The sequence below is a fragment of the Salmo trutta genome, unplaced genomic scaffold, assembly GCF_901001165.1.
Source record: "Salmo trutta unplaced genomic scaffold, fSalTru1.1, whole genome shotgun sequence".
In the NCBI taxonomy this organism is placed as follows: Eukaryota; Metazoa; Chordata; class Actinopteri; order Salmoniformes; family Salmonidae; genus Salmo; species Salmo trutta.
Genome location: NW_021822200.1, coordinates 481,463 through 492,500, shown reverse-complemented (window position 1 = coordinate 492,500; position 11,038 = coordinate 481,463). Strand labels below are relative to the sequence as shown.

Genomic DNA, 11,038 nt, shown 5'->3' with positions numbered 1-11,038 from the left:
CAGGCAAGCAGCAACCACAGCAGACGAGCAGGACGCTTTTGGGGAAAGTGTGTAAATGTTCGTCTGTGTTGGTTGCTATACTTATGTACTTTATCTGACAGAGGTTGTTATTGAGCATCGGAGCGCTGTTGGTATTTAGAGTCCAGTTGCAGAAGAGCCCTGTTCCTCAAGAGATGTGATCCTCTAAAATGTCTCAGCCAGACTACTAATCCATCTTTAGAATATTACAGTATATTCTAATTGTATGACAAAGGTCATATTAAATGCATGGTGACTAGCAAGATACAGTACTACTATTGATGAATGAGGATGAGAGTGTCTGGGAGTCTTGGGAGGATGAACAGTGTGCAGGCCTTCCTGTTCTTTATTAGTGTTCTTTATTAGCCCAGTTCCTACGTTTAGAAGGATGTAGTTATGACAAACATTTCTAATGAGACAGTCAGACAGGTAGATGCACTGTGTTCTAGATACATATATTGAACCTTTTTGAGTTGTCAGAGTCATATTTCTTCCCCAGTCATATGTAAGATGATTTACACCTGCACCAAACATTACATAATGTCACAAATACAGTTTTTTTATTTTCAAATTGCACTTTAGTTTTGAGAGATGAGGTTTGTCAGTGAGGAAATAACATCTATTAGAACACAGCACCACCTACAGTTGACTTTATGACACACCAGGAAGAAGATGGGGAGAATGTCCTTCTATTTCATTTAACTTGAATTCATTTAAATATGATAGCACTTGTGTTAATGTGAGGTTTATGCTGTTATTATTACATACTGTACCTATAGTAATACAGATACATGGATGTTTTACCTCCTTTATATCAATACAATGTATGAATGCATTTGAGCCCTTAAAATATAATGGTGATGATAACAATGTTTTGCACTTTGATTGTTTGATATACTGTACCTTGTTCACTAGATTTAAGTGTATCAAGTTTGAGTTCCTGTTTGTATTTATTTTAATCATGGATGTTGCTTGTTGTGTTTGACCCCACTTGATTTGACACTGTTTATAAATCAGGCTACTATTCTCACTTGATCTGTATAATGTTTTATATTGTTAAAGATTCAAAAGCATTCTTTAAATATATTGTGTTCTCCCAGTTTGATATAAAACTATACGCTGTATTTAAAAAATCACCCATTGTCACCTTGTTTTACAGTAAAATCCCCATTTAAAATCAGGGCTACTTTGTTCTAGCTCTGTTTACAGTAACATCACAATCAGGGCTAGGTTGTTATAGCGCTGCACCAGGCTCACTTGGCTGTGTGTGTGTAATATGTCAGCTCCTATCTGTTTTAAGAAGAGTTCAACTAACACTGGTAATACACCAGCAGAGTTTACTTTCACTTTAAGGGGAGGGGCTTCCGTCCAAAAGGTCCATTGGTGGGAAAATCAAAATTCTTCATATGAGAACTCACATTGTCACCATGGCTCCTCTGCTCCACCACTACCTGTTTATTCAGCTAATAGTCCTCCCTAAAGGTGAGTTATATATGTTTTATACATGATATACTGCATTTGTCTGTTTTTTATTTGAATTGACACAGTATTGCTGACACTGTTGCTTTTCTTTATGAAATGAGGTGCTTTCAAACCTGTTTAACTGTTCAAACCTATTTATTTCAATACTCTGCATTCATTATTTCATTTATCTTCCACTACACAGATAAACTAAAATATATACAGATAAATTACATTATGAATGTAGTGAAAGTCACCGTCTAAACTGTATAGTGTAGTGAAATTCACTGTATAAACTATGATTTAATCAGTGAACAAAGAGGATTGATCTATAGTCATAGTTCCTTATATTCACTGATGTCCACACATTCTGTAGTTGTTACTTTAATAATTCAACACATGAACCCATACTGCTGTCAGTTACTAACCCATACTGCTGTCAGTTACTAACCCATACTGCAGTCAGTTACTAACCCATACTGCTGTCAGTTACTAACCCATACTGCTGTCAGTTACTAACCCATACTGCTGTCAGTTACTAACCCATACTGCAGTCAGTTACTAACCCATACTGCAGTCAGTTACTAACCCATACTGCTGTCAGTTACTAACCCATACTGCAGTCAGTTACTAACCCATACTGCAGTCAGTTACTAACCCATACTGCTGTCAGTTACTAACCCATACTGCTGTCAGTTACTAACCCATACTGCTGTCAGTTACTAACCCATACTGCAGTCAGTTACTAACCCATACTGCAGTCAGTTACTAACCCATACTGCAGTCAGTTACTAACCCATACTGCAGTCAGTTACTAACCCATACTGCAGTCAGTTACTAACCCATCCTGCTGTCAGTTACTAACCCATACTGCTGTCAGTTACTAACCCATACTGCTGTCAGTTACTAACCCATACTGCAGTCAGTTACTAACCCATACTGCAGTCAGTTACTAACCCATACTGCAGTCAGTTACTAACCCATACTGCAGTCAGTTACTAACCCATACTGCAGTCAGTTACTAACCCATACTGCTGTCAGTTACTAACCCATACTGCTGTCAGTTACTAACCCATACTGCTGTCAGTTACTAACCCATACTGCTGTCAGTTACTAACCCATACTGCAGTCAGTTACTAACCCATACTGCTGTCACTTACTAACCCATACTGCAGTCAGTTACTAACCCATACTGCTGTCACTTACTAACCCATACTGCAGTCAGTTACTAACCCCTACTGCAGTCACTTACTAACCCATAATGCTGTCAGTTACTCAGATTTCTTGAAAAAAGAATTCAATTTTAGAACAAGGCTGTAGCGTAACAAAATGTGAAAAAGTTCAAGGGGTCTGAATACTTTGCTAATGCACAGTATATACTGTAACCCTTTCTATGAATCCCATATGCATGATGCATTATACAGCATTATACATGTACTCATAATGCACTATGATAGGTTAATAATGCAGTATAAGCATAGTTATAGACACAAATAAATAGTCATTAAGTCTCATAAAGTCTCCTAATGCATTATAATTCTAACCATAATGACTTATAATATACAGCAACATAGTGCTTCATAACTGCTGGTCACTTTTTCCTCAAGGATCATACAGCATTATAATGACCGTCAGTGTGATGCATTTTTATTCATTTTTTGTCAATGAGCAGCACATCATCTTTCTCGTGGTGTGTTATAGCAAACTTATTAGCCACTATAACAGGGGTACTCAACTACTATTTGAGAAGGTCCAGTCACACAACTTTCCGAGGGGACAAAGGTCCAGATGGATATTGTAATATATCGGCATAGTAACAAACCCCAACCTCACAACCCATGCCACCCCAAACTGTTCAAACTGTTCACAGCCCTCTTGTTGGTGGAGAGAACATTTTGCAGTTTTTAAGCTAATTTCCTGCAATTCTACGCATTTTGACATGTCTTATGTGTGTTCATATGATCCTGTACCTGAGTGATTCAACAAAATGTCGGGCCCTTGAGGGTCGAGGCCCCTGGTTACTTAATCTGACCATAACAACTACAAGATGTAGATAGCTGGTTGGCCTAACTTACCTATCTAGCTGACTTGGGCTAGTAGTTGATCAACTGGATATTTCTGACAGGTTAGAAATAGCTCTGTCAGGGAATGACATAAGAGGAAACCTGCCCGTGCACTACAAACATTTTGAAATTGTACCTTGTTGATTCTACTATTGCAGCTACCAACAGCTGTAAGTTGAAAGCCTGACTGAGTTCCTAAAAAGATCTTGGGACTCGCGGTCCGTATTAATAGGTGGGGTCCGTTTTCTAGGTGTGGATCTGGACTGCGGTCCGCCAGTTGATTATGGTTTCACTATAAAGTCATCTTTGACTGCTTTATGTAAAGTGATGAAATGCCTCATAATAAAGTGATTGTCGGCTTTCAGTAAAGTGGAACTTTCTGCACATTTCATGATGACATCACAAAGATGTTTCATTCTGTCTCACTCTTCCTTATTCAAGTTGCATAACGCTACATAACACAACACATCACAACACTACACTACATAACAACACTACATAACACAACGCTACGCATCGCAACACAACGCTACATAAAATAACACTACAATACACTACACTAAACTATGCAACACAAATTGCCTCAAAGTCATACAATTGGCAATTTGGCCCTCCTGCACATTGTATTAACATAAATAGTCAAAAACAGAAAAAGGCAAAGCCCTGTGCGACAGAATCTATAAATATATATATTTAAAAATATGGCTTTTAGCTGACTCTTTTCTCCAAGCGACTTACATTTTTTAATAATATGGGAATCAAACCCACAACACCACCATGCTCTACCAACTGAGTGTGTGTGTGAGTGAGAGAAAGAGTTTGTAATGTACTAAGTAGTGTGTAACTGTCTTCATGCAGGGCTCTCTCATCTGGTGAAAACACAGCAGGTTGTCACAGCAACCCTGGGAGAAGATGCAGTCTTAACCTGTGAGCTCATGACACTCAAAGACGTGCGGCAAGTAACCTGGCAAAAAGAGACAACTGAGGCGAATGAAAATGTGGCCACTTACAGCAAACGAGGTCACGATGTCAACCTACGTTTTCAAGGGAAAGTGGAGTTTGAAGACGAGGGACTGCAGAACTGTTCTATCGTCATCAGAGGAGTGTCGAGAGGAGACGAGTCCTGCTACAAGTGTCTGTTTAACACATTTCCAGATGGACCTATCAGTGGAAGGACCTGCCTCCAAGTAAATGGTAAAATCTGATAACATAATGTACTGTAAATGATTGACCCAGAACAACTTCTTCAGAACTTCAGGCAGCCATTTCATCAGATCATACATCCAATGTCTTGAAACCATTTATCAAAATGGAATCATTTACTAAATCATGTAAATGTATTCATTGTGGTCTCACTGTGAACTGTGTCTGTTGATGTTCTATAGAGCTGTATGGACCCTCACTCCTCATCACACAAACCAACAACAGTCACACCACTCTGTCCTGTTCTGCTACTGGACGACCTGTTCCTATAGTAACCTGGGAAGACACAGAAATTAAAGAAAATTCCACAATGGCCAATGTCACCCATCTCAATGGTACTGTCACTGTCACCATAACTTCCACGCTGGCAGCATTGAGTCTACCTGACAAAAACACCAGGGTTGGCTGTGTGGTGTCACTGTTCTCTGGAGGTGTCACCAAGAACGTATCCATGGTTATTCCAGCTAGAAATCAATCTTCATTTCCTGGTGAGAAATGGTTCAGTACATGTCTACAGTAACAACCAACATGCTGGTGTCATTTTGAAGTACTGTCTCTGTATGTTCTGTGCTAGGTGTACCTGAGGTCACTGATGGTGACAGGATCAGTGGTAAGTCATTAATCTAATGACCACTACTAATCTCTGACTCTCTTATCTGTGAATTGTACCATTCTCATCTTGTCATCTTTCACATGTAATCCAACAGTAATTGGTGCAGTGCTGGGTTCACTGTGTTTCATTGCTGTGTGCTGTGGAGCTGTGGTACTGTGGTGCAAACTGAGAAATACAATGAGAAGGTAGGTTTTACTGTTCAGATGACAAAAATAAAATACAGTATTCATTTGACATTGACATTGATTGTCAAACTTACAAAAAACATCTTTAGCCCAAATCCCACAGCCAATGACAGGAAGTCAGGAGAACAGGAAGAACTATCAACACTCAACACTCAACCCTCAACATGACCCTGAAATCTAGAAGTCTAATCTAACAGTAAGACACATTGTGATTAACAGTAGGGTTTATGGTTTCTAGTAAACAGTGTTTGTACTTACTGTAGGTAAGAAATAGAGTAGAAAACACTGAATTGTTTTTCAGCATCATATGTCCTCCCTGGAGAATATGTAACTGTAAATACCCACAAAGCAGTTAGGTCAGTACACTATTACAACAGATGATTTGACTCTTATCAGCATCATTGATGTTAATGTATTTCAGGACCACAACAATCTCCAGTCCATTCTAAATGTATTAGTACAACCTTATTTGAACATCCTGGTAGAGTGCTAGTCATGGTGACTGAATACATGCAAATGAGTTGCATTTGTTGCATTGCCGCATTGTTGTTCCAGTATGTTATTTGTATTTTGTATTTATTAGGGAACCCCATTAGCTGCTACTCTTCCTGGGGTCCAAACATATGAAAGTACTTACATTATATTTAAAACAAAAGATAATACAGTACATCATATAACATTATTACACCACTACATATCTACAAAACAACATGTTTAATACCACCATGCAACAATATCACAATGTATGCATGTGTCTGTACCTTTGTGTGTCTCTTCCCACTCCCCGTTGTTCCATAAGGTGTAATTATCCATCCAGATTGTCAGACTCTGGTGGCTTGTCACTGTTGATAGACAACAATACTTTTTTTACCTCTTCCAAACTGACTTTATGGAATTCAAAAGTACAATTCTTGTCTTTCATAATTTGGTCAGATATACTTGGATGTGTAGTATCAGTATTTGCTGCTGGCATGTCACACCTAAGTTTGCTTATCTTGCCAATGAAAAAGTCATTAAAGTAGTTGGCAATATCAGCTGGTTTTGGGATGAATGAGCCATCTGATTCAATGAATGATGGAGCTGAGTTTGCCTTTTTTCCCAATATTTCATTTAAGGTGCTCCAAAGCTTTTTACTATGATTCTTTATATCATTTATGTTTGTTTCAATGTGTAGTTTTATTTTGTTTAGTCGGGATTTCTTAATTTACAATACGTTTGCCAATCAGTTGGGCTGCCAGACCTTTTTGCCTCATCCCTCTCACCCATACCATTTTTAAATTCCTCAGCAATCCACAGGGATTTAACAGATTTTACAGTCATTTTCTTAATGGGTGCATGCTAATTAGTAACTGGAATAAGCAATTTCATAAATGTGTCAAGTGCAGTGTCTGGTTGCTCCTCATTACACATCAAAGACCAGCAAATATTATTTACCTCATCAACATATGACTCACAACAAAACTTCTTGTATGACCTCTTATACACTATTTTAGGTTCATCCTTTGGAACTATTCTAAAATGGATTAAATAAAAGTGTAATGATCACATTAATGGTAGTGCATTTTAAACTCTCTGGTCAGTTCTGTTTGTTTTAGACCATAGCTGTCAACACGTGACAGTTTTAACTTTTCTATCTTATAAAACTGTTAGAGGGTTATGAGAACTGAGTTACTACCATACTGTCTCACACACATCTGTGTGGTTTAAAGACTGTTTCTATCCATAGGCATTGTGGGTACTAAATAGTGGACTGAATGGCTGACACACATAGGCCTGCTGTTTATTTTATACTTAAATACTGTTTGTAAATATATTTTGCAGTTGGTTAATGATGAAACATGATAAATCCACACTAGACTTTTGTGTGGTTTTCATAATTCTTCACTTTTTCTTAATCAAATGCTGTAAGATACACAATGTTGTAATGTACTTTGTAGCGTGTGTTTTTCTACTTTTATAAATAAAATGTTTAAACAATGTTGTAATGTAGTTGTGACATCGCTTGTTATACAATGTGTCATAAATCTATGGAGCCAGATATCTTCCAAAACTTTGAACGTACGTATCGTAAGGATCGTAAGAAAATCCATTCTAAATTGTTAGGATTGTAAGAATAGCCATACATGAAACATAAACGTGAACTTTCATCTGTGAACATACAAACAACATGTTACGATTACGGACTAACATTTTAGGCTTGTACAAATCTTGTTGCAATTCTGATGTACAATAATACCTTCAGAATTTTGGTAGTTTCATCTCACCAACAAAAAAAGTGTTCACCAAACTGCCTGTGAGGAGTGCTACCCGAACAAGCGTAACACATTATTTAAAAAAAATGAAAACACAGCAGGTTGTCACAGCAACCCTTAGGAGAAGATGCAGTATTAAACTGTGAACTCATGAAACCGAAAGACATGCTGCAAGTCACTTGGCAAAAAGAGACAATATGGCTTCTCACAGCAAACACCACAGCTGATTTGTTAACAAAGATTTTCAGGGGAAAGTGGAGTTTGAAGACGAGGGACTGCAGAACTGTTCTATCGTCATCAGAGGAGTGTCAACAGGACGCTCCCTCTGCTTAGAGAGACACAGCTGCATGTGAGCTCTTGCATTTTTCAACATGTTTTTTACAATAACATAGTTTTGGAGTTAAATAAACTTGCATTTTCGTCAGAGACATATACAGGATGCTACCCTCCACAACATAACCTTATCTCCAGATCGAAACTCCAAACCTACAACCTCATTTTGGACAAAATGACCTGGAAAGAATAATTCTATCAAGGATTCCTTTTTCCAAGATATACAGAGGGTGCTCTGTATAGCTTGGTCATTACTGAGACATGGTTAAGGAAGAGTGTTTTGAGTACTGATGTTAACCATTCTGGTTACAACCTTTCGGCAAGACAGATCTTCCAAAGGTTTCTCCCTGCAGGCTGTCACTGAGTCCGAGGAGCTCCTTAAACTTGACACCCAAAAACTTCTGGGTCAGATGGTTTAGACCCTTTCTTCTTTAAGGTTGCTGCCCCTATCATCGCCAAACCTATCTCTGACCTTTTTAACCTGTCTCTCCTCTCCCATTGTTTCGAAGGCAGCCACAGTTCGTTCTTCATTTAAAGGGGGAGATCAAGCTGATTTGAACTGTTATAGGCCTAAACTCAGCAAAAAAATAAATGTATCTTTTTCAGGACCCTGTCTTTTCAAAGATAATTTGTAAAAATCACAGTTATGAAAACTTAGGACACTAAAGATGCCTTTCTACAGACTCTGGAAAAACACCAAAAGAAAGATGCCCAGGGTCCCTGCTCATCTGTGTGAATGTGTCTTAGGCATGCTGCAAGGAGGCATGAGGACTGCAGATGTGGCCAGGGCATTAAATTGCAATGTCCGTATTGTGAGACACCTAAGACCGCGCTACAGGGAGACAGGACGGACAGCTGGTCGTCCTCGAAGTGGCAGACCACGTGTAACAACACCTGCACAGGATCGGTACATCTGAACATCACACCTGCGGGACAGGTACAGGATGGCAACAACAACTGCCCGAATTACACCAGGAACGCACAATCCCTCCATCAGTGCTCAGACTCTCTCCGCAATAGACTGAGAGAGGCTGGACTGAGGGCTTGTAGGCCTGTTGTAAGGCAGGTCGTCACCAGACATCACCGGCAACAACGCCGCCTATGGGCACAAACCCACCGTTGCTGGACCAGACGGGACTGACAAAGTGCTCTTCACTGACGAGTCAAGGTTTTGTCTCACATGGGGTGATGGTTGGATTTGCGTTTATCGTCGAAGGAATGAGCATTACACCGAGGCCTGTACTCTGGAGCAGGATCGATTTGGAGGGGGAGGGTCCGTCATGGTCTGGGGCTGTGTGTCACAGCATTGGACTGAGCTTGTTGTCATTGCAGGCAATCTCAACGCTGTGCGTTACAGGGAAGACATCCTCCTCCCTCATGTGGTACCCTTCCTGCAGGCTCATTATGACATGACCCTCCAGCATAACAATGCCACCAGCCATACTGCTCGTTCTGTGCGTGATTTCCTGCAAGACAGGAATGTCAGTGTCCTGCCATGGCCAGCGACGAGCCCTGATCTCAATCCCATTGAGCACGTCATTCCCCTTAGAAATGTCAGGGAACTTGCAGGTGCCTTGGTGGAAGAGTGGGGTAACATGTCACAGCAAGAACTGGCAAATCTGGTGCAGTCCATGAGGAGGAGATGCACTGCAGTACTTAATGCAGCTGGTGGCCACACCAGATACTGACTGTTACTTTTGATTTTGACCCCTCCTTTCTTCAGGGACACATTATTCCATTTCTGTTAGTCAAATGTCTGTGGAACTTGTTCAGTTTGTCTTAGTTGTTGAATCTTATGTTCATACAAGTATTTACACATGTTACATTTGCTGAAACTAAATGCAGTTGAAATTGAGAGGACGTTTCTTTTTTTGCTGAGTTTATTTCTATTTTGCCCTGCTTATCAAAACTGCTGGACAAACTTGTCAATAATCAACTGACTGGCTTTCTTGATGTCTATAGTATTCTCTCTGGTATGAAATCTGGTTTCTGCTCAGGTTATGGATGTGTCATGTATTATTGTCTCTACCTTCTTGCCCTTTGTGCTGTGTGCTGGTGTCTGTAACCAATAATGTTTGTACCCTGTTTTGTGTTGCTGCCATGTTGTATTGCTACAATGCTGTTTTGTAATGTGTTGCTGCCATACTATGTTGTCTTAGGTCTATCTCATCGTGATGTGTGTTGTGTCCTATATTTTAATCCCAGCCCCCACCCCACAGGAGCCCTTTTGGTAGGCCGTCATTGAAAATAAGAATTTGTTCTTAACTGACTGCCTTTAGTAAAATAAAAAGAAGAGACGAGTCCTGCGACAAGTGTCTGTTTAACGCCTATCCGAGTTAATGGTAAAATACGATCTCTGTAAAGAGGGGTTAAAGAGACATTACACTCTAAAATCTAAATTGAGGATTCACCTTAACATTAGCCTACTTTTGAGGTCTTCAAACAATGTGTTATCCATTTAAAACAGGAACAATGGCCGCCAAGGCCTTCAATCCGTTCTACCTTGACCTGTGTGTAAATGATTAACCCAGGAACAATTCCCTCAAATCATCATGCATCCATTTGACCTTGATGTACATGAAAACATTATAGTATTTACATTCACTGTGTTTTGTTGTTATACTATAGAGCTGTATAGTCCCTCACTCATCACACAAACCAACAACAGTCACACCACTCTGTCCTGCTACTGGACGACCTGCTCCTATAGTAACCTGGGAAGACACAGAAATTCTAGAAAGTTCCACAATGTCACCCATCCCAATGTCACTGTCACCATAACTTCCACACTGGCAGCATTCAGTCTACCTGACAAAGACACCAGGGTTGGCTGTATGGCGTCACCGTTCTCTGGAGGTGTCATCAATAATGTAAACATAGTTATTCCAGCTAGAAATCAAGATTAATTTG

At 39.7% G+C, this 11,038-nt stretch overlaps 2 protein-coding genes across 2 annotated transcripts in view; both read left to right on the top strand.

The window, feature by feature from the left end:
• LOC115180904 (OX-2 membrane glycoprotein) overlaps positions 1 to 1,197 on the top strand; it is a 14,418-nt gene extending 13,221 nt beyond the window's left edge. The window contains exon 5 of the mRNA XM_029743059.1: positions 1 to 1,197. This exon is cut by the window's left edge and continues 4 nt beyond it. Within this exon, the coding sequence (XP_029598919.1) occupies positions 1 to 55 (55 nt within the window). The 3' untranslated portion in view covers positions 56 to 1,197.
• Positions 1,198 to 1,425: 228 nt separating this feature from the next.
• Positions 1,426 to 6,170, top strand: LOC115180903 (OX-2 membrane glycoprotein-like). The gene is made up of 6 exons (XM_029743058.1): positions 1,426 to 1,500; positions 4,401 to 4,736; positions 4,928 to 5,233; positions 5,320 to 5,355; positions 5,441 to 5,543; positions 5,633 to 6,170. Exons 1-6 carry the CDS (start codon positions 1,446 to 1,448, stop codon positions 5,709 to 5,711), a joined length of 915 nt encoding a protein of 304 aa, XP_029598918.1. The 5' UTR covers positions 1,426 to 1,445; the 3' UTR covers positions 5,712 to 6,170.
• The last annotated feature ends 4,868 nt before the right edge of the window (positions 6,171 to 11,038 follow it).